Source organism: Oncorhynchus masou, chromosome 6 (assembly GCF_036934945.1).
Source record: "Oncorhynchus masou masou isolate Uvic2021 chromosome 6, UVic_Omas_1.1, whole genome shotgun sequence".
Classification (NCBI taxonomy): domain Eukaryota; kingdom Metazoa; phylum Chordata; class Actinopteri; order Salmoniformes; family Salmonidae; genus Oncorhynchus; species Oncorhynchus masou.
In genome coordinates, this window is record NC_088217.1 from 55,205,605 (window position 1) to 55,229,965 (window position 24,361).

General features: G+C 44.1%; 1 protein-coding gene across 1 annotated transcript in view; it reads left to right on the forward strand.

Moving 5' to 3' along the window:
- The first annotated feature begins 4,102 nt into the window (after positions 1-4,102).
- Positions 4,103-24,361, forward strand: part of LOC135542310 (kinesin-like protein KIF21B) — a 112,958-nt gene continuing 92,699 nt past the window's right edge. The window contains 1 exon segment of the mRNA XM_064969188.1: positions 4,103-4,512. Coding sequence (XP_064825260.1) covers positions 4,472-4,512 — 41 coding nt within the window. The 5' untranslated portion in view covers positions 4,103-4,471.

Here is a 24,361-nt window from a genome sequence, read left to right on the forward strand (position 1 = left end):
CTGTGAGAGGGTTTGATACCAGCCACCTGGACAGCTGATGAAACGGTGGGTTTGCACAACCGAAGAATTTCTGCACAAACTTGTCAGAAACCATTTCAGGGAAGCTCATCTGCATGCTTGTCGTCAGGGTCTTGATCGGACTGCAGTTCAGCGTCGTAACTGACTTCAGTTGGCAAATTATCACCTTCGATGGCCTCTGGAATGCTGGAGAAGTGTGCTCTTCACAGATGAATCCCAGTTTCAACTGTACCGGGCAGATGGCAGAGATGTGCGTGTATGGCGTTGTGTAGGCGAGCGGTTTGATGATGTCAGCGTTGTTAACAATGTGCCCCATGGTGGCGGTGGGGGGGATGGTATGGGTATAAGCTACGGACAGCGAACACAATTGCATTTTATCGATGGCAATTTAAATGCATAGAGATACTGTGACAAGATCATGATGCTCATTGTCCTGTCATTCATCCGCCACCATCACATCATGTTTCAGCACGATAATGCACCGCCCAATATCGTAAGGATTTGTACACAATTCCTGGAAGCTGAAAATGTCCAGCACACTCACCAGACATGTCACCCATTAAGCACGTTTGGGATGCTCTGGATCAATGTGAAGGACAGCATGTTCCAGTTCCCGCCAATATCCAGCAACTTTGCACAGCCATTGAAGATGAGTGGGACACCATTACACAGGCCACAATCAACAGCATGATCAACTCTATGTGAAGGAGATGTGTCGTGGCAAATGGTGGTTGTACCAGATACTGACGGGTTTTCTGATCCAAGCCCCTACCTTTTTTAAGGAATCTGTGACCAATAGATGCGTATCTGTATTCCCAGTCATTTGAAATCCATAGATTAGGGCATAATTAATTTATTTCAATTGACTGATTTCCTTATATGAACTGTAACTCAGTAAAATCTTTGAAATTGTTGCACGTTGCGTTTATATTTTTGTTCAGTATATTTTACAGAACAAGGGAAGGGTCATGTGAAAATGTTTAAAATGTTAGTGAGGGGGGTAAAAAACAATTATGACACCTTGAGTTGGACTTTGTCGCGTATACTCCCTCTCCGGCCTCTAGGTCATCAGGCTGCTGATTATCCCGCACCCCTGTCACCATCGTCTCGCACACCTGCGCCTCATTACACTCACCTGGACTCCATCCCCTCCTTGATTATCTTCCCTACATCTGTCACTCCCCTTTTGTTCTTTCCTCAGGTGTTATTGACTCTGTTTTCATGTCGATACGTTGTTTGTGTTTCGTGTTCGTTGTTTATTTTATTTATTAAAACACTCACTCCCTGAACTTGCTTCCTGACTCTCAGCGCACTCGTTACAGATTTGGAATAACACTGTGAAAATGATGATTATACCCCTTTAGTGTAAGAGCTGTTTGAAAATACCACCTGAAATGTCTGCCTGTTTGATGGGATGGCGTTTTGGCCTGCCTGGTGACATAACCAGACAGTAAATGAGTTAAGAGAGTTCCAAACCTCTCTGCAAATAACAGCTAGTTTTCAGTAACCCCCTCCCCTCCCCACTCAGACCAGTTCCAGACACTCCCAGCAAAAGTCTTGCTTTAGAAATTGCTATTTGCTAAGCAGCAAATTTTTTCCTCTTTCTTTTTGACCATTTTAATTGAAAACAATCACAGTAAGGTACTTAATTACTACACAGAAATGATTTAATATTGAGATAAAACGGCTGCATTGGACCTTTAACCATGGGGCGTTCCTCTGCCCAATGCATTGGACCTTTAACCATGGGGCGTTCCTCTGCCCAATGCATTGGACCTTTAACCATGGGGCGTTCCTCTGCCCAATGCATTGGACCTTTAACCATGGGGCGTTCCTCTGCCCAATGCATTGGACCTTTAACCATGGGGCGTTCCTCTGCCCATGCATTGGACCTTTAACCATGGGGCGTTCCTCTGCCCAATGCATTGAACCTTTAACCATGAGGTGTTCCTCTGCCCAATGCATTGGACCTTTAACCATGGGGCGTTCCTCTGCCCAATGCATTGGACCTTTAACCATGGGGCGTTCCTCTGCCCAATGCATTGGACCTTTAACCATGGGGTGTTCCTCTGCCCATGCATTGGACCTTTAACCATGGGGCGTTCCTCTGCCCATGCATTGGACCTTTAACCATGGGGCGTTCCTCTGCCTATGCATTGCTGACACATGCCAGCTCTTACAACGCCTAGATATCAGCAAACCAACCAACATAAGCTCCTCATAAGAATGAGGATCCTTCTCCTTGTTTTGTTTTTACATTTTAAAAGGGGAATTTCAGCATCTTACAAAGTGCTGTTATATAGCCCCGGATATCATACATTCTCTTCAATTATGTTCTATAATGACTCAAAAGTGTGGACACTAATTTGTCTTCTTGTGTGTTTTGGAAAAACCAATGGGGAATAAATGTGTAAAAAAAACAAAAAAGTTCAGCTCTCATAACATGTTGGATTGGAAATCTGCCCTGTTTCTGTGACATGCATCTAATTAATCTCAGACAATGGTGTCAGAACAAAATTATAATTTGTCAGATGGGATTTGATCCCTTCAACATGAGCCATGGAGGGTGAGGAAAGGATTTAGGACATGTTCGGTTTTTCTACAAAGATTAACCATAAATAGGTAGGAATCAAGACGTTTGTCGAAGCCAAAGTCAGAGAGAGGAAATCATACTTTTGAAACACATCCTCATTGAGAAAATCAACAGTACAAAAGATCAGAGATGGTCCTTGATTCTGACATTCCTTCCAAACATTCACTACAGCTACAATAGCCTGGAGGTGATCGGTAGAAGAGAACAGAGAGGGGTGAAAAAACGGAAGAGAGAACTTACATTTCCTCTTTTGAAGATTGTGACTGAAAGCAGGAAAGAAACACGGCACTGAGCCACTTCCTTCGCAGGTTGCTCCTCCCCACCAGAAACACATTCTACCATAACACCATTGAAATACCAGTTGATAAAACCTTACTCTCTTTTAACATCAAATCCATAGGTCTAATATAACTTGTTACATGCTTGTAATGAGTTATGTTGCTTCTGCTATTTTACTAGTAGTGGATAGACTCTTTTTACTCACAACCATGATCTATTTGCCATTAGTCACTATAGGACTCATCCCGCAAGGAGCCATTGTTTACAGATGGCTTGATAGTGGAAGCTTCCGTAGCCTGGCATCCTTGATCAACCAAACCTAAACTATGCTGTTTCACCAAAATAACTTTTCCCAACAACATCCAATGTCTCTAGGAACACTGTCCTTCGCTGTCAATAAATATGTCCTTCGCGGTCAAATAGCGTTTAAAAGAAGTTTTTACCCAGGGTCTCCCATTTTCTGCACGGGGGCTGCCATTGTAGTCCATTCTAGACCACGCAGATACGCGAGCGTAAACTAACACGTGATTTCCCACTTATACGGGCGAAAAATGGTAGACCCTGAGATAAAAACGTGTTTTAAATGCTTATTTTATAGCGAAGGACACATTCAACGTGAAGAATCACAAGTATTGTTAATAGAGATATTGGATATGCCTCTGTTGACGGGAAATGTTGGCTCGTTGCTGGATGAAGGCCTATCAGTGGTGGATCGACTCACTCTTCTTGAAAACCCTTACCTATCTGCCGCTAGTCACGACCGGCCTATCCCAGCTTGTTCTGCGCTTGTTATATGTTATCTGTAGTGGATAGACTCACTCACTCTTTTTTTACCTTACTATGCACTAGTCGTCATACAACCACAGCCCTAACTGATATGTTACCTTTGACCCCCATGATGTTAAATCTGGGACCCTTGAACCTCCCTCTCAAACATGGGAACATTGACTCTTTTTATGACTGGTTAACGGGCCTCAGATGTTCCCTGTGCTTCTGCCCACAACCTAACACACGCATACGCACGCACACGCACGCGCGCACACCATTGGGCGCCTCTGAGACTTTGAGGCTCTGAGCTCCCTAATTGGCCTATTAGGTAGGACGGGGGCGGGAGCATTTGATATGTGTGGCTAAGAGCTTGTCAATCAAATGCGATTCACACCCGCCCCCTATGGTTTTCTCTCTCTGCCTCCGCTGTGCACATTCAATGTGAGACAGACAATAAATAGGCAGAGAAGGCTGTTACTGTGTGGTTTTGGATGAGCGCCGAAACGGTTTGTAGACTTCGCACATACACAACAGGATGTAGCAGCGGCGAAATAAATAAGAAAGGAGAAGAAAAGCGCGTGCGAAGAACGGAGGTGTAGATTGTGAGCGTGGACAGAAGCAGAAGCCGACGGTAGCAGGATTACCCACGGCAGGTTATGATGACAGCACCGCGGCCCGAGCTTCTAACCTGAAGTACCGCTCCATGCGCTTTTGTTTGACGCAACACTGGATTTTTACGCACTAAACGGACTCTGACTGGCACAGTTCAGATACTTTTGTAAAAGAGGGGAGCACTGAAAGAAAGAGGACAGGATGGCGAGCCAGAACGACTGCTGTGTGAAGGTCTCTTTGAGGTATGCCCCTCCGCGGTCCCTGAAAGCCCACTGAAAGATTTCTGCCGACCTTTGCAGAGCGCATTGTGTGTCTGTCAGTCACTGTGTGTCTCTGTTACCGGGCAATTAATTAATTGATACGCTCACATGTGAGTCCTAGAAGCATTCTCTGGTTATGTTATTTAGCTGTCCATATGTAGAGCAATAATTACATTGGTACAGTTAGAATTTGGCTTGCTGTTGCAACATATGGGTGGTGTTCTTCTAGCTACTGTACACAGAGCAGATAAGGCAAAGCATGTGCGAGCATGCCTTCATATAGGTGCAGAAGATTAAGGAGATCAGTGCTATTATGCTGATAGGCTGAATGATCTGTTGGTTGAAATCATGAGTGTTGTGTGATTCTGAAAGTCCTCAGCCCAGGTGCTGGCGGGGTAGCATATCCATGGGGCGTTGCAGCCTGGTCTCATAGACTAGATGTAGCATTGTAAATGTAAAGCTGGACTGCAAGTAAGTATGATATGTTACGTTTGGTATGGTTACATAAGACAGACGGTTACTTAATGCAAAAACGAAAGTAGTTTGGTTGGACAGGTGGGTGTATAATGCAAATGAAGGTTGCAAATTTGAATATCATCAGTGACAGCATTTTAGCTAAATAGCAACTTTTCAACTACATACTACTTTTTTTCTACATTGCAACTACTTGGCGTGTTAACTAACCCTTCCCCTAACCTTAACCCTTTTAGCTCACCCTGCCCTTAACCCTTTAACCTAACTCCTAAACTTTACCCTGGCCTTAACCTCTAGCCTAACTAACGGTAGCCAGCGAGCTAATGTTAGATACCTAGCTAGAATTCATAACATATCATACGTTTTCAAAATTCATAACATTGCACATTTAGAAAATTCCTAAAACAATTTGAATTGTATCTCGTAACATATCATATGAGATCGGTGATGGACATTGAAAATGTAATTACATACCATACGAAACGTAACATATACTAAATGGAGTGCCTCAGATTTACGTCGATAATAATACGAAATGCTCTGAGATCAGGTTGGGCATTTCTGCCAGTCACAATAATATCAAATTCTCTTCATGTGAGCTCTCCATGCCATGTGTTGTTGCTGTTGCAATAGGGTGTCTTTTCATCGTTACAACATAATTGCTTTCCCTCAATGACTCAGTGTTAGAAATGTTTTGCTTTGGACCTTGCTGAAATGTGTTTTTACCTTTTGAGTCGAGCATCACAACGAGATGAAGATACTGTTCCCCAAAGCGATGACATGTCCATCACATTTATTCACTGCCTTTGTTGAGAACAAACCCTGAATGCATGGGACTGGGTTGTGAGGTTATCGATGAATATTGGACATCATCGCTGTTTAATTTGCGTGCCATAAGGGGATATTATATATCAGAGTAGGCTATCACCGCTAGGGCTGTGGCGGTCGTGAAATTTTGTCAGCCGGCGATTGTCAAACAAATAACTGTCGGTCTCACGGTAATTGACCGTTAATTAACATAAACCCATTTAGCATCTCCTGGCTTCCACACATAACAAAAAGTCTAACAAATCCATGTAATATCCCCTACACCTTCACAAAAAATCCATTATTTATTTTAGACAGGTCTAAAGAAGCATGATATGAAGAAAATGTAGTCTATTTCAGAAGAACAGAATAGCATACTCTGAGTTCTCCTTATGCTCGGTCCTGATGTGGTTATGCCAAATGGCTGTGGGCTAAACTAGTTCATTTAGCAGACAAGATTAGCTTATGATTCCATGGCATTATTTTATATTATTCCATAGTATGAAGAATACAGGTGAAAAAATATATAAATATTTTCTCCAAACGATTTGGCTCTCCTTCACGTGATCAGGTCTTTCTCACAGACTACATACAAGTGAAGACCGGCTCATCCGGGATGCAACTGCGCTCATCCTTATCCAATTCCAATGTGTACAGTACTAGTCAAACGTTTGGGCACACCTACTTATTCCAGAGTTTTTCTTTATTTGTACTATTTTCTACAGTGTAGAATAATAGTGAAGACAACAAAACTGTGAAATAACACATGGAGTCATGTAGTAATCAAAAAAGTGTTGTTGAAATCTAAATATATTTTATATTTGAGATTCTTCAAAGTAGCCACCCTGTGCCTTGATTACGTCTTTGCACACTCTTGACATTCTCTCAACCAGCTTCACCTGGAATGCTTTTCCAACAGTATTGAAGAAATTCCCACATATGCTGAGCACTTGTTGGCTCCTTTTCCTTCACTCAGTGGTCCAATTCATCCAAAACCATCTCAATTGGGTTGAGGTCGGGTGATTGTGGTGGCCAGGTCATCTGGTGCAGCACTCCATCACTCTCCTTATTGGTCAAATAGCCCTTACACAGCCTGGAGGTGTGTTGGGTCATTGTCCTGTTGAAAAACCCATGAAAGTCCCACTAAGCGTAATGCTGTGGGAGCCATGCCGACTGACTAATATATAATTGATAGGCAAATATTGTCACCCATCAGACTTCTTGATTTAATCTTCTCTTTACTTATACAAAATAAAATGTGTAACATTTGTTTCGATTTAGAATGGACCATTCTCATGCACCTGTATCGAAACAGGGGCAGCGGGAAAAAATATGTCATCTATGCACTTAAATAGCGAATGGAGGACGCTTTTCCCCGTGGTTTATTTTCATGCCAGCCAGGTAGACTATACTCCTTTTGTAAATTATATGCAATGTGCATAATATTAGGAAAGTTGAGAAATGAATATAGTAGACCTAGCCTATAGAAAACTCATGAGATCCTCCTCTTTTTATTAGCGGCCATCACTCTGTTTTCTCCCGCGATCACATAGCTTATAGAAATGCTGTGCCACATGAAGTGAAGCGTTAGATTTAATTTTTTTACATTTACATTGTCAGAGTGATTAGGGGGACAGTAGAGTGCCGAGTACCAGTTGGTAGCTAGTTTGGTAGGCTACTAATGATAATCGGCAGCATCAAAGCTTCGAGAAGCATAATTACCGTGACTAAACGGTCACGTGGAATTTGACTGCCTTCATGACTCCGGTCACCGCCACAGCCCTAATCACCACCCAGCTTGATTAGAACTCCGTAATGTTCTACATAGACGAGTAATGTGAGAAGGCATGACTTAATTGGGCTAGTATATCGGATAGTATATCTGCAGTCATGTGCGCGCGTGTTTCTCTTTCTCTGTGTGTGCGTGCGCGAGTGGTAACCTTGTCGCAGCCAGACAGTTTTGCCCCGTGGCAAGGTGGTCGGAATTAGGGCCTTTTTGAAGTCAACCGTAATATTGATGGCCCCATTTTCCCGTGCAGTTGCCCATGTGTGGTTGGGAGACTAAATGGTTATAAGGCTCGTAGCCTATAGTCTGTCCGCTGGATGCATCCAAAATGGTACCCTATTCCCTATATAGTGCACTTCTTTTGACTAGGGTCCATAAGTAAAGAATACGGTGCACATGGGCCACTGCACGTGAAAATTGGAAAATGGGGCCATCAATATTATTACGGTTGGCTTCTAGAGGTCCTGATTCCCCCCCATCCCCCCGGTGAGGCACGAGACCGTGAGACAATGGGCCGAAACCACGGGGCAGAACCTGGCATTAGAGTCAGCCTGTCAGTTAGTTCCTTTGCGCTTTGTCACAATGTCAAAAAGAGGAAGTGGTTTAGCCAATATTTTGCTGAGGCTTTTCAAAAAGAGTGAAAAGCAGCGATGCTGCTTGTTCATTGTTATTCATCTGTTGATTGTATTAGGGCGACAGGTAGCCTTAGTAGATCGAATCCCCGAGCCGACAAGGTAAAAATCTGTCGTTCTACCCCTGAACAAGGCAGTTAACCCACTGTTCCTATGCCATCATTTTAAATAAGAATTTGTTCTGAACTGACTTGCCTAGTTATATCAATAAAATAAAATAAAAATGAGGAAGTTGGATGTGCTTTAAGGTGGGGTTAAAGGCCTAGGCCTTACTATTGATTTATTTAACTGGCCGGGGATGGGATATACAGTTCAGACAGACAGACAGACAGACAGACAGACAGACAGACAGGAAGGAGCCTGACATGACCTGTGACATGACCTGTCAACACAGCAGCAGGAGACAAGGCCTACTGTCCATATATGGTTAGCTGTCTCTCTATTCAAATCTGTATTTTTCAAACAGATTATTTTGTAACTATGGAAGTACAACTTACGTAATTAGTATTAGTTACCCTGCGCTAGGTATAGGCCTACTGTAAGCACACAAAGTTGAAAAATACTAACCAATGTTAATTCAGTAACAAACAAGAAATAAGCACACAGAGGTATGTAATAACCATAGTGCCACTGTTGTAATAGGAATCTTAAAAGCATGCTCTGTTCTCTTCTTCGTGTGTGATCTAAAATGTGTGTGTGTGTGTGTGTGTGTGTATTTGCTCTGTTCCTAATGGGTGGCACCTAAAGCAGCGTTAGTAGTGACAGGAAGTAGGGACGCATATAAACAAACACACGGATCTTGAGGACTTCCCGTGGATCTAGGGATGCTTCCCAAATAGCACACCCAATACACTACTTTTGACCTGATCTCAATGGGCCCTGGTAAAAAATAGTGCACTATATTGGGGAATAGGGAGCCATTTGGGATGCACCTTGAGATGGACTGTCTTCGTAACGACAGGGAAGACTATTCCAGGGAACACCAGGCCACTGATAACAGACACTAGATGGATGGCTGTGTAATTGCTCCCTCATTTATAATCAGAATTCTGTTCTGCAGCAGAGGAACCTCAGTTCAAGGACTGCGACAGGGACTGCGTTTAGAGAAGTCTGGGTTTGACTAGTGCGTGTGCACGCTCGTGCGTGTGTGAGATCCGGCGAAGGGAGGTGTTGATGGCCAAACAAAGTCAGGTCATTCACCACCCTGACCTAGAGGCTGGACCCCATACCCCCGCCCCTCCACAGTCTGTGTCACGACAGAGAAGCCGTTCATTTCCTGTCTGTCTGGGAAGCCTTCACTAAACAACATTCAGAGAACATACAGCCAACATACAGATAGCCTGTTACACAATGACCCAGAATCCTGCATCCAAACAGTAGATCACACACTTCCAGTGCTGTCGATGCCATCTTGAGGGCTGGTGTTGGCTTGAGGTTGACAGATTTATGTTGCTGATGGCTTCGTCTAAGCCATGTGTGTGTGTGTGTGTGTGTGTGTGTGTGTGTGCTTATTTTTGTTTAATCTGTGTGTGTGGGAAAGCATACGTGCTTTTCATGTATTTCTCTGTGTGTGCAAGCTCATTTGTGAACATGTGCTTTTGGGTGTGTGGGCAGGTTTGTTGTAGAGTATTTCATCTGCAGGCCATGTTTGCCCCTCTCTCCGTCCCCCTCCATGCTCCATCCTCCTCTCCCTCCTCTTTTCACCCCCCCCCCCCATTGCAGTCCAGAGAGAGGTCTTACGTGAAGGTGTTGAGTCAACAGCCAATCTTGTTATAAATAGACACAAAGAAGACAGAGAGAGGCTGTTGACTGCATGTCTCCTGCGACGACTGGGCGAAACTGGAGGAGATGACACAGGGCCGGCATCCCGAATGGCACCCTATTCCCTATGCAGTGCACTACTTTTAAATCAGAGCACTGGTCAACAGATGTGCTCTAAATAGAGTTGATCAGACAAGCAGCCAGCCGCCTCCTCAGGGTGCTCCTCAGGAGTGGGGGGGCTGAGATTGTCTGATGTTCTGTTCTGCTCCTCTTGTGATGATGAGGCTGGAAATAGATGATTATGAATACTTTATTGTGATGAATAGGTTATTATTGAACAGGGAAGGAGATACAAGGATGTACTTTGTTCACTGTTCCCATGCAGGAGAGAACTTTGTCTTTTGTGATGATCGCAGATGCATTTTACCACACTGGTTGCCACCCTTGGCTTACAATTTTGACTTCAGTCCGTGTGACGCAACGTGCGTTGTGTGAAATGATTTTCTGCTACCAACTTTTCGTTGCTGCTTTGGTCTGCATTCAGACTGTTACAGGCCACGATATTGACAGTCTGCCCTTGACACAACATGGAGTAGCCTAGAATACAATGACAGAAGCCAGGGGGTGTAGAATAAATATACATTTTTAAAAAGGGTTTGTTTTGGTTGTTGAACTTATGTCCTGTGTAGGATGTGTGTGTGTTGCGTCTGTTTCCTGTTGACACTGTGACCTGTTCACTGGGTCGACAGCCTCCCTAGGGGGGCTGCATTACAGGCCTGGCTCTGGTGGGAACTAGCCTTTGGTCAGAACGTCTCTGTCTGTGTCTGTGTGTGTGTGTGTGTTATGCTGAGAGATTTAACCAAAATCATTGGTTCAATTATTTTGAATTCCATTTCCTTCTGTTTTTTTTCTCTGCTGTGAGCTCAATGAGCACACATTGCATAGTTTCTCTAGAGATGAATCAGATCAAGGCCAAACTGTAGTAGGGAGACATTCGACATAGTTTAGCGCAGAAAACTTGTAATTAACAACAACGACCGTAATCCATTGCATGCCGGTGTGTTTTACACCTGCTACGTTAGGTTAATTTTGGGAGAGTAGAGAGAGAGAGGAATGCGTGACAGAAGTATGCGTGACAGAATAATGCGTGACAAAAGAATGTGTGACAGAAGAATGTGCAATTGAAAGGGATAGAAAGCAGTTTCTTTGCGAGGTATCCAGTGCTTCATTTGTAAATCGGGAATTGCCGGAACAAGCAGTGAGCACAAGAGAAGAAAAAAAATAATTTTATTATAAAGCATTGCATTCATTTCATCGCATTTGTGTAGTGGCGTAGAGGCACGTGTAACAGTATAACTTTAGACCGTCCCCTCGCCCATACCCGGGTGCGAACTCTGCACACATCAACAACAGTCACCCACGAAGCATTGTTACCCATCGCTCCACAAAAGCCGCGGCCCTTGCAGAGCAAGGGGAACTACTACTTCAAGGTCTCAGAGCAAGTGACGTCACCGAATGAAACGCTATTTAGCGCACACCACCGCGAACTAAGCTCGCCGTTTCACATCCGTTACACACGTACAGAAGTTTTATACATGGGGTACATTTTTTGTGGGTAAATTTTTTTTTTGAAAATGTTGGCCTTTTAATAAAAGCATTTCTTGCAATTCTATGTACGTCATTTTACGTGACTGGAGACATTGGCTGAATCTTTGTTAATACCACACAAAAAATCGGAATGGCAGGCTACTTTGACACTTACACAACTGAGAATCTGATATCAATACAAAACCACCTGGTCTTGAATCCATCAATAGCCTAGGCCTAGGTGTGAGGAGACATGTTGTAGGCTACAATGTGAGGAGGAAATTGTCGTCATAAAAAATGCTTTCCAGTTTCACTGACCCACACACTGGTGATGGGCGGTGCACTCGTGCCAAAAGTCAGTCTCTCTCTCAAAACAATATTTGGAAATTGATCAAATATTTTGGTGGCCTACCGCACAGAGTCTAAATTAAATGATTCAGTGCAACGCTTGAGAGATGCTTGTGTCTTTCGGAGCAGAGCGGGAGAGAGATCATAGACAGTGAATGTCATGCTAGTTACGTGAGAGATACTGGCGCGTTTCTCTCAAAGCCACCGTCCCAAACATGTATAATATACCCACCCACATGCTCTGATATAGCTGTGGCGCTTACAAGTCTGACTTTCTTGTAGCCTAATTTTCTAGACATCAATGTACAGCAATATTTTTAGGCGTCACGGCAGAACACCTGTCATATGCACATGCACACATAGCTGTGGGGCTTTACAAGACGTGCATTTCGTATGCTTTTCAGGGCGTCAATGTAGCAGTCGAACAAACCTATCAAGTCAAATGATTGTGATATCAGAATGTACTTCCAATAAAATACATCGATGTAGGCTACAGCAGAACACCTATTATAATTTACAGGCCTCGTGCCTATGCGATGAGATGAAGCGCTTATTCCGATTTAAACTTCACGGTGCCCCTTAGATTTCCAAAACCTCCCATAACACAGCCCTTTTCTTATGCGTCTCCTCCCTATTTCTTGTCTTGCTACTGGTGTCTGTGACCACATCTGTGTCCTTTAGCAATCCCATGACCTCCCACAGGGGGACTGGGTTGAATTTGGTCATGGGGGTGGGCCAACAAGGTTCAGAAAGAGGTACCTTGATAATGGTGAAGGTATGCGGAGAGGCGCGGGTCGAGGTGCAAATCAGATTTGTTCCAGAGATTGGGACGGTGCTGACCGCCGATCACCAGCACTTTATGTCCAACTGGAATGTGTCCTTTAGCATTACAATTCGTGTCCTTGTACCGCCTGTAGGTCCGTATGACCGTACATGGACTGTCGATGCCGAACCGCGGGTCGAGAGATTCTACCTCTGTTTCTCCATACATTGCTCCTACGTCCTCCGGCCAGTATTGCGCGTAAAGCACCTTCAGCTCCTCTGTGTCCTGTATTGTCCACCGCCTGTCCTCCTTAAGAGATCATTCTGGCCTCCATGGTTCCTCGCCGAGCTCGAGAAAAACTCCCTCTGATTAAGGACTCTGCCGCTGGGTCTTCAACCATTCAGTTTGACGCCTTAGAAAGAGTTCTCCTGAATCCATGTGTGGCTGAGTTGTGTGTGTCAGCCTGGCTGCTCTGCCATTTGCACTGAACACCCTCGCTTCCCCGGTGACTGCCCCGCGTGCAGTAATAATTGTGCAGTCTCTCTTTCGGAGCTCGAGTGACAATTCGGATAGTTCCTGATGTGCGTCACACAAGGCCTAGATCTTTGACAAACGCATGCGAGGATATGCTCGTGGTAAGGCCACAAGCGCTGACGGGTCGTAGGAGGCCTCCTCAGCTGCTGTGGTGAAATGCTTGTGACGAGCCGGGTCATTTTTCCACACGGACTCGACAGTTCTAAAACTGGATGCCACCCATCTTAGTGTCCAAGATCCTGTTGATTGTAGCACAGCTAAATGTCTAAACTCTCTATGCACTCCCTCAGCTCCATTCATTTTTTTTGATTGGATACGGTATAAAGCACATATAGCTTGTCCGTAAGTATTTTCAAAGGATTGATGGCTCCCATCTCTTTTACCACATCGCCGAATGTGAGCTCAAGCCTGTGTGCCGAGCAGTTATATTAGAGAAGAGGGCCTGGAGCCTTGTTGCTACTCCGCTCTTGCGTCCCAGCATGACAGACGCACCACCACACGTAATGAGGGTTTTGGAGAGAAAGTCCTCAGTAAACTTTACACCCTCTAATGCAGATTGCGGACAATTCCCCCAGCTGACAAGTCCTCCAGTTCCACAAGATCAACAAAAATGTTTGCCGGTATGTCCATATCTGCCAGCCGAAGTCTGATGTTAACAATCAAGGCAATGTTTTTATTCACACTAGTAGCCTCATCGAGCACGAGGCTGATTTTTGGGAGAGCACTGTGCTGTTCTTTCAAATAGTTTTCACTTCATTTCGGATGAAATATGTTGCTGTATGTTGTACGCAAGCAACATTTGAGTGGAGAATTCTCCCCGAAATAATCTAACCCAACCGACCTCAAATGGGTGACTGGCCCCCTGCCCTTATTGTCCCCTCATAAGGCTTCATGACCTAATGGTTATCTCCTGTTAAGAGCTGTTCAAGGCCAGATACTGTAGCCTCTAAAATGCATCCCTCTCTCCACCCTCCCTTGAAGTAAAGCTGGATTGCATGAGCAATCGAACATAATAGGATAAGTGAAAGCAAGTGTTCAACTATATTGCTTTCTGGGATTGGATGCAGGGGAGGAAGCAATACAATGTCGTTACTAATTACAATGTTACAACACCGGTATAACAGCAACTGAAAGTGTTTACCAGGGCATTCAAACAGGACACCGGATCTGCCAACAACACCTTCATAGAGGTCCCTCTCCAGACACACACACACACACACACACACACACACACACACACACACACACACACACACACACACACACACACACACACACACACACACACACACACACACACACACACACACACACACACACTCCAGCCTCTTCACCTTGGTCACATGGTCTCTGACCTCTAGCCATTAGAGAAAGTAATTTGTCAGGGAGTGCTGAACAAAAGACTTTCCTGATTGGAACTGGGACAGTTGCAGAGACCGAAGCATGGAAGAGTCAACAAAACACGGTGCCGTTAAGATCAGTAATGTACAGAAAAGCCTTAGCTCAACGCAGACTTACTTAATACTGTATACTACTGGCCCAATTGGCACATTTATATTGGCTGATATGAATACAGGGTTTATTACCCATTAACCCTCCATTACTAGAAGTAACCACTGATCACTAAACACTTATCTGTCTCGATAGTGAAAGCTTTATTGTGGAATCCTTATTTTGATCTATCATGGCTCTATTGGATATAGTATGGATCCCTACTGTGTTAGATCAGTGATTAGGATGAGGGAAAAATGAAATGCCACGGTATACAGTCGAATCGATAAGTGCAAACTCATGGCAGTAGAGAAGCTGTAGCATTTATCAGGAATCAACAGTATTATTTTGTTATTATAAATCCTGGGGGATTACAGTAGGACTGTAGGGGCCCTGTTCACTGCCTGGCTGATTTATAAGAAGGTCGTTCCATTTGATTTCAATCACTTTTTGACCGCACCCCTTTTTTGTTTGAACGAAACCTTCCATACATATTTGCCCACGGTAGAAATGGTCAGAAGTGACATTTCTGGTATCAGAATGCCAAAACATTCAGGAAATAGAGGTGCTCAAAATTGAACCATTATGCATACTAGGGTTGGGCGGCATCCAGATTTTCATACCTTCATACCGTTTCTGTACCTTACCGGGGTATACGGTATTAGCGGCAGTGCACACAAGGGGGTGCTACACTACATGACCAAAAGTATGTGGACATCTCATTCCAAAATCACGGGCATTAATATAGAGTTGGTCCCCCCCTTGCTGCTGTAACAGCCTCCACTCTTCTGGGAAGGCTTTCCACTAGGTGTTGGAGCATTGTTGCGGGTACTTGCTTCCATTCAAGCCACAAGAGCATTAGGGAAGTTGGGCAATGATGTTGGGTGATTTGGCCTGGCTCGAGGTCGGTGTTCCAATTCATCCCAAAGGTGTTTCGATGGGGTTGAGGTTAGGGCTCTGTGCAGGCCAGTAAAGTTCTTCCACACCTATCTCGACAAACCATTTCTGTATGGACCTCGCTTTGTGCACAGGGGCATTGTCATGCTGAAACAGGAATGGGCCTTCCCCAAACTGTTGCCGCAAAGTTGGAAGCACAGAATCGTCTAGAACATCATTGTATGCTGTAGCATTAAGATATCCCAAACCATGAAAAACAGCCCCAGACCATTATTCCCCCTCCACCAAACTTTACAGTTGGCACTATGCATCGGGGCAGGCATTCTCCTGGCATCCGCCAAACCCAGATTTGTACGTCAGACTGCCAGATGGTAAAGTGTGATTCTTCATTCCAGACAATGCGTTTCCACTGCTCCAGAGTCCAATTGCGGCAAGCTTTACTCCACTCCAGCCGACGCTTGGCATTGCGCATGGCGATCTTAGGCTTGTGTGTGCGGCTGCTCGGCCAAGGAAGCCCATTTTATGACGCTACCGTCCAACAGTTCTTGTGCTTCCAGAGGAAGTTTGGAATTCGGTGGTGTTGCAACTTCAGATCTCGGCGGCCCCGTTCTGTGAGCTTGTGTGGCCTACCACTTCGTGGTTGAGCCGTTGTTGCTCCTAGATGTTTCCACCTCCACAATAATAGCACTTCCAGTTGACCAGGGCAGCTCTAGCAGAGCAGACATTTGGCGACCTGAGTTGTTGGAAAGGCAGCATCCTATGACGGTGCCACATTGAAAGTCACTGAGCTAGCTCTTCAGTAAGGCAATTTTACTGCCAATGTTTGTCTATGGAGATTGCATGGCAGTGTGCTTGATTTTGTACACCTGTCAGCAATGGGTGTGGCTGAAATAGCTGAATCCACTCATTTGAAGGGGTGTCCACATACTTCTGTATAAATAGTGTATTTCTTTTCAAATATATTATTATTATTATTAAATATGCATGCTAACAAAGTACTACTGAATTCCCATAGCAGACGCTAGCTAAATGGTAGCAAGTGCAAGCGAACATTAAACAAATTGCAACGACTAAAGACACCCCAGCTCAGGAAGTTGTATAACTATCTCAAAAGGTTTGCTGCACTCACAAAACAAATATCAGACAGCAGGGAACTTGATCCAGGAGTGGATTGGCTGTCTTTTGCTGTAACCAAGAAGCTTTATCTTTTAAGCTTGTGACTAGCTAGCAAGTTAGCAAACCAAATGCATTGCTGGAGACCTTTTTTGTTTGTTGGCACATCTTAGATAGTGAAACTTATATATTGAACAAAAATATAAACAGAAGATGCAGCATTTTCACATATTTTTGCATTTTCAACGATTAAACAAAATGACTGGGCAGGGGCGCCGCCTTGGGTGGGCCTGGGAGGGCCATGAGCCCCCCCCCCCCCAAAATCAATTCTGGGAGGGCTTTTTTTACAGACAGAAATACTCCTCAGTTTCATCAGCTGTCCTGGTGGCTTGTCTCAGACGATCCCGCAGGTGACGAAGCCGGATGTGGAGGTCCTGGGCTGGTGTGGTTACACATGGTCTGCGGGTGTGAGGCCGGATGGACAACCTACCAAATTCTCTAAAACAACGTTGGAGAAGGCTTATGGTAGAGAACTGAACATTACACTCTCTGGAAACAGCTCTGGTAGACATTCCTGCAGTCAGCATGCCAATTGCATGCATTCTCAAAACTTGAGACATTTTACTGGCCTTTTATTGTCCCCAGCATAAGGTGCGCCTGTGTAATGATCATGCTGTTTAATCAGCTTCTTGATATACCACACCTGTCAGGATGTATTGTCTTGTCAAAGGAGAAGTGCTCACTAACAGTGATGTATACAAATTTGTGCACAGAATTTGTGAGAAATTGGCTTTTTGTGCATTTGGAACGTTTCTGGGATCTTTTATTTCAGCTCATGAAACATGGGACCAACACTTTACATGTTGCAATTATGTTTTTGTTCAGTATAGTCATAAGATATTTAGCTGGCGAACGTTAGTAGTGAATTTCAAGTGTAACTTGATCCGCTCTATTGTGCTGCGCAACAGTGGGTCGTCGCGTCAGGAAAGCTTCCGTTTGCACCGTGTCCTCTTTGTAAACAAACCTACTATGTGACTGGCTCAATCAGCTGCTTTGGGGAACAGTTTAAAAAAATGACGCAACAGCTGAAATGAGGAACATGATCTGCTTTGTCTTTTCACCTCGGGCGCAAGTTGACTGCAGGTATTCATTTGAAAATATTCAATATATTCACATTCATGAAAAAATAAGCTAAACGTTGTTTGAGCTATTGAAAATCCTACTGTGGGTATTTAAAAATACCCTGGTATACGGTATATACATTATACCGCCAAAGTCTAATGCATACCCTACTATACCATGAGACTCCTGTCTTCATCACGGGAAAAGATTAACGGTTGCATTTGGTAGTTAAAAAACCTTTTAACCTTAACATCTATTATCAAAAAAAACGTGTAAACCACATAAAACATTTTTTTTTGCATTTGTTGTAGTTTTAAACGCTAATTTACATAATTTGAGGTGCGTGTGTTGTGCCCGCCAACGGTTGAGACACAGCATACTCTTGAATACAGGGTGGGTGTAATTTCAATATAGTTCATAGAATGGACCTATCCGCTCAGAGCACTGCAATTTCGCTGGTACGCTATTGACATGTTAAATTGAATTGACATTTTTACTTCCAACTACTACCACAATGATGGCCGCAGGTCCACCCACTGTCAAAGGTCAATGGGAATGTATATTCTATTATCTATATTTCTATGATTTCAAATCAGATGAAAATGGAGATTATGAATATGGAGATGTGTCAATGTTTGATTTAGATTGATTTTATGCTGTATGTTTTGATCTATGTATAGCCTGCCCAAGGACTGTGGACGACAGCTTACTAGCTAATTCCGAAACTATACTGTGTGAGATGTTGATTATCGTGCTTCTGTGGTAATGTGTCTAATTTTAATATCCTCCGTGAGCAGTTTGGATAACAAATTCCCCCTCCCTGTAGATTCCACATGACCCGTGTGTAGTGGAGGTGTTGTGTGTTTGTGTCTGTGAGTTTATTTTTCTGCGTTTGGTTCTCTGCGTGTGTGTTTCTTTGTCTGTGTGTGTGTGTGTGTGTGTGTGTGTTTATTTCTCTGTTAGTGTGTGTCCCTCAAGGTGTTCTGTTAGTGTAGTTGTTAATGAACTCCTCTGGGTTCATCAGACAATGTTTCTGTTGCAGAATAACTTCCTGTCAGGCCGCGTGGGCCTCCCTCACACTTCCTGTTCTCTTCCTGTTTCTGAAGCTGCTGAGCAACTCTCTCTCTCTCTGTTGTCATTACATGCAACAGTGCGCACACAGTCAGAGCATTATTTGAATGTTCACAGGTTTTGAAAGACCGTCTGTTGAGAGTCAGTTGGATAATTTGCATCTTATTGATATCAGATGTCATCCCAGTCAATCAGGTTACCTAAAAAGAGAGGACTTTTTCAAAGCCATTTAATTTCTTAAAAGATACAGCTTACAGACCATTTCACATTCAGATCTGACTTTTACATTGATTTACACAGACTCAGTTGTCAGTAGGTTATGTGGAATGTAGCCTTTCAGATCACGATATATGTAGCCCAGGCCTAGATATTTGAGCAATAAGGTCTGAGCTGGTGTGGTATATTTAAGCAATAAGGCCTGAGGGGGTGTGGAATATGGCCAATATATCACGCCTAAGGGCTGTTCTTACACACAACGCATCTGGAAGTGTCTGGATACAGGCCTTAGCCGTGGTATATTGGCCATATGCCACAAAACCCACAGGTGCCTTATTTCTATTATAAACTGGTTACCAACTTAATTGGAGCAGTAAAAATAGATGTTTTGTCATACCCGTGGTATACGTTCTGATATACCAATGTTGTCAGCCAGTCAGCATTCAGTGCTCAAACCACCCAGTTTATAATGGCCAATATACCACGCCTAACGGCTGTTCTTATGCATGACGCGAAGCAGACTCCCTGGATACAGCCTTCAGCAGTGGTATATTGGCCATTTAGCACAAACCCCTGAGGTGTCTTGCCTTATTGCAATTATAAACTGGTTACCAACATACAGTAGTATATCACAAAAGTGAGTACACCCCACACATTTTTATAAATATTTGAGTATATCTTTTCATGTGACAACGCTGAAGAAATGACACTTTGCTATAATGTAAAGTAGTGAGTGTACAGCTTGTATAACAGTGTAAATTTGCTGTCCCCTCAAAATAACTCAACACACAGCCATTAATGTCTAAACCGCTGGCAACAAAAGTGAGTACACCCCTAAGTGAAAATGTCCAAATTGGGCCCAAGGTCTCAGGTGTGACTGGGGAGCAGGTGTGTTAAATTTAGTGTCATCGCTCTCACGCTCCCTCATACTGACTGGTCACTGGAAGTTCGACATGGCACCTCATGGCAAAGAACTCTCTGAGGATCTGAAAAAAAAATTGTTGCTCTACATAAAGATGGCCTGGGCTATAAGAAGATTGCCAAGACCCTGAAACCTAGCTGCAGCATGGTGGCTAAGACCACACAGCGGTTTAACTGGACAGGTTCCACTCAGAACAGGGCTCGCCATGGTCGACCAAAGAAGTTGAGTGCACGTGCTCAGCGTCATATCCAGAGGTTGTCTTTGGGAAATAGACGTATGAGTGCTGCCAGCATTGCTGCAGAGGTTGAAGGGGTGGGGGGTCAGCCTGTCAGTGCTCAGACCATACGATGTACACTGCATCAAATTGGTCTGCATGGCTGTCGTCCCAGAAGGAAGCCTCTTCTAAAGATGATGCACAAGAAAGCCCGCAAACAGTTTGCTGAAGACAAGCAGACTAAGGACATTGATTACTGGAACCATATCCTGTGGTCTGATGAGACCAAGATAAACTTATTTGGTTCAGATGGTGTCAAGCGTGTGTGGCGGCAACCAGGTGAGGAGTACAAAGACAAGTGTGTCTTGCCTACAGTCAAGCATGGTGGTGGGAATGTCATGGTCTGGGGCTGCATGAGTGCTGCCGGCACTGGGGAGCCTACAGTTCATTGAGGGAACCATGAATGCCAACATGTACTGTGACATACTGAAGCAGAGCTTGATCCCCTCCGTTCGGAGACTCAGCCGCAGGGCAGTATTCCAACATGATAACAACCCCAAACACACCTCCAAGACGACCACTGCCTTGCTAAAGAAGCTGAGGGTAAAGGTTATGGACTGACCAAGCATGTCTCCAGACCTGAATCCTATTGAGCATCTGTGGGGCATCCTCAAACGGAAGGTGGAGGAGTGCAAGGTCTCTAACATCCACCAGCTCCGTGATGTCGTCATGGAGTGAAAGAGGACTCCAGTGGCAACCTGTGAAGCTCTGATGAACTCCATGCCCAAGAGGGATAAGGCAGGGCTGGAAAATGATGGTGGCCACACAAAATATTGACACTTTGGGCCAAATTTGGACATTTTCACTTAGGGGTGTACTCACTTTTGTATCCAGCAGTTTAGACATTAATGGCTGTGTGTTGAGTTATTTTGAGGGGACAGCAAATTTACACTGTTATACAAGCTCACTACTTTACATTGTAGCAAAGTGTCATTTCTTCAGTGTTGTCACATGAAAAGATATACTCAAATATTTACAAAAATGTGAGGGGTGTACTCACTTTTGTGATATACTGTACATATAACAGTAAACAAGTAGTTTGCGTCACACCCATGGTAAATTGTCTGAAACATTTGTGTTTTGTTTTCACCTTTCATTTATGCACTTTCTTGCACTATGCATTTTGGGGCACCATGATGTTTTAATAAATATCTTTATTTTGTATTCAAGCCTCATTTTTGGACAGCGTGCGGGTCTCCATCTCTTCATATATTGTCTAATATACTCACGACTGAAATGCTGTTTCAGCCAATCAGCATCGAAGACCCAAACTACCTAGTTTATATACAGCGCATTCAGAAAGTATTCAGACCCCTTGACTTTTTCCAGAGTTTATGTTACAGCCTTTTTGATGACAAAAACATGTGTTTAACATGTTTTAAAAAAAATAACATGTATTTAATCTACACACAATACACCATAATGACAAAGTGACAACAGGTTTTTTGAAATGTTTGTAAATGTATTATAAATAAAAAACATATTTACATAATTATTCAGAAACTTTGCTATGAGACTCAAAATTGAACTCAGGCGCATCCTGTTTACATTGATGATCCTTAACATGTTTCTACAACTTGATTGGAGTCCACCTGTAGTAAATTCAATTGATTGGACATGATTTGGAAAGGGAAACACCTGTTTATATAAGGTCCCACCGTTGACAGTGCATGTCAGAGCAAAAACCAAGCCATGAGGTTGGAGGAATTGTCCATAGAGCTCCCAGACACAATTGTGTCTAGGCACCAATCTGAGGAAGATTACCAAGAAATGTCTGCAGCATGGAAGGTCCCCAAGAACACAGTGGCCTCCATCTTTCTTAAATAGAAGAAGTTTGGAACCACCAAGACTCTTCCTAGAGCTGGCCGTATGGCCAAACTGAGCAATCGGGGGAGAAGGGCCTTGGTCAGGGAGGTGATCAAGAACCTGATGGTCACTGACAGAGCTCCAGAGTTCCTCTGTGGAGATGGGAGAACCTTCCAGAAGGACAACCATCTATGCAGTACTCCACCAATCAGGCCTTTATGGTAGTGTGGCCAGACGGAATCCACTCCTCAGTAAAAGGCACATGACAGCCCACTTGGAGTTTGCCAAAATGCACCTAAGGACTCAGAACACGAGAAACAAGATTCTTTGGTTTATTGAAACCAAGAGTGAACTGCTGAATGCCAAGCGTCATGTCTGGAGGAAAACTGGCACCATCCCTACGGTAAAGCATGGTGGTGGCAGCATCATGCTGTGGGGATGTTTTTCAGTGGCAGGGACTGGGAGACTAGTCAGGATCGAGGGGAAAGGTAAACGGAGCAAAGTACAGCGAGATCCTTGATGACAATCTGCTCCAGAGCGAGGGTTCACCTTCCAACAGGACAATGACCCTAAGCACACAGCCAAGACAATGCAGGAGTGGCTTCGAGACAAGTCTCTGAATGTCCTTGAGTGGCCCAGCCAGAGCCCGGACTTGAACCCGATCGAACATCTATGGAGAGACCTGAAACTAGCTGTTCGGCACTCCCCATTGAACCTGACAGAGCTTGAGAGGATATGCAGAGAATAATGGGAGAAACCCCCCAAATACAGGTGTGCCAAGCTTGAAGCGCCATTCCCAAGAAGACTTGAGGCTGTAATCGCTGCCAAAAGTGCTTCAACAAAATACTGAGTAAAGTGTCCGAATAGTTGTTTAATTTTTTGTGTGTCAAATTGAGAAAAAAAAAACTGTTTTTGCTTTGTCATTACGGGGTATTGTGTGTAGATGAGAGATAAACTATTCAATCCATTTTTAGAACAAGGCAGTAACGTAACTAAATGTTGAGAAAGTCAACGGGTCTGAATAGTTTCCAAATGCCCTGTAGACTCACTTATCAGAATGTAAGAGAATCACTTATATTGTAGAGAGGATGTATGCATTTGAATGACCTGTTGATGAGTGTGAGGTTACACCCAGCTGTGTAGCATGGGGTGGTGGTGGTGGAGGTGGGGCTTTAGTTCTTTAGGACAGAAGACCGTTATCTGTGGATTGGCTAGCTCAACACAAAGAACTGCAGCTAGTTAATGACATCAGGGCCATTCACTGTCTGCTGTGGTCCCTCTGGCCTTAAAGGAAGGGGAGAGGGGGTGATAAAGGGAAGGAAATAAAATAGGTGAGCGGGGGGAGTGAAAATGTGAGGAGGTGCTCTGTTCAACTCTCTCAAAGGGTGCAGTGTATAAAGTCAAAACATCTGCTGTCTCAGCCACTGCCTGTCACCATGGGAGTACCCCAAGGCTTGATCCTGACCCCACACTCTTCTCAATTTACATCAACAACATAGCTCAGGCAGTAGGAAGCTCTCTCATCCATTTATATGGAGATGATAGTCTTATACTCAGCTGGCCCCTCCCTGGATTTTGTGTTAAACGCTCTACAACAAAGCTTTCTTAGTTTCCAAAAAGCTTTCTCTGCCCTTAACCTTGTTCTGAACACCTCCAAAATAAAGGTAATGTGGTTTGGTAAGAAGAATGCCCCTCTTCCCACCAGTGTGATTACTACCTCTGCGGGTTTGGAGCTTAAGATAGTCACCTCATACATGTACTTGGGAGTATGGCTAGATGGTGCACTGTCCTTCTCTCAGCACATATCAAAGCTGCAGGCAAAGGTTAAATCTAGACATCGTTTCCTCTATCGTAATTGCTTCTCTTTCACCCCAGCTGCCAAACTAACCCTGATTCAGATGACCATCCAACCCATGCTAAATTACGGAGATGTAATTTATAGATCGGTAGGTAAGGTTGCTCTCGAGCGGCGAGATGTTCTTTATCAATCGGCCATCAGATGTGCCACCAATACTCCTTATCGGACACATCACCGCACTCTATGCTCCTCTGTAAACTGGTCATCTCAGTATACACGCTGCAAGTTGATGCTTATTTATAAAACCCTCTCAGGCCTCACTCCCCCCTATCTGAGATACCAACTGCAGCCCTCATCCTCCACATACAACACCCGTTCTGCCTGTCACATTCTGTTAAGGACCCCAAAGCACACACGTCCCTGGGTCGC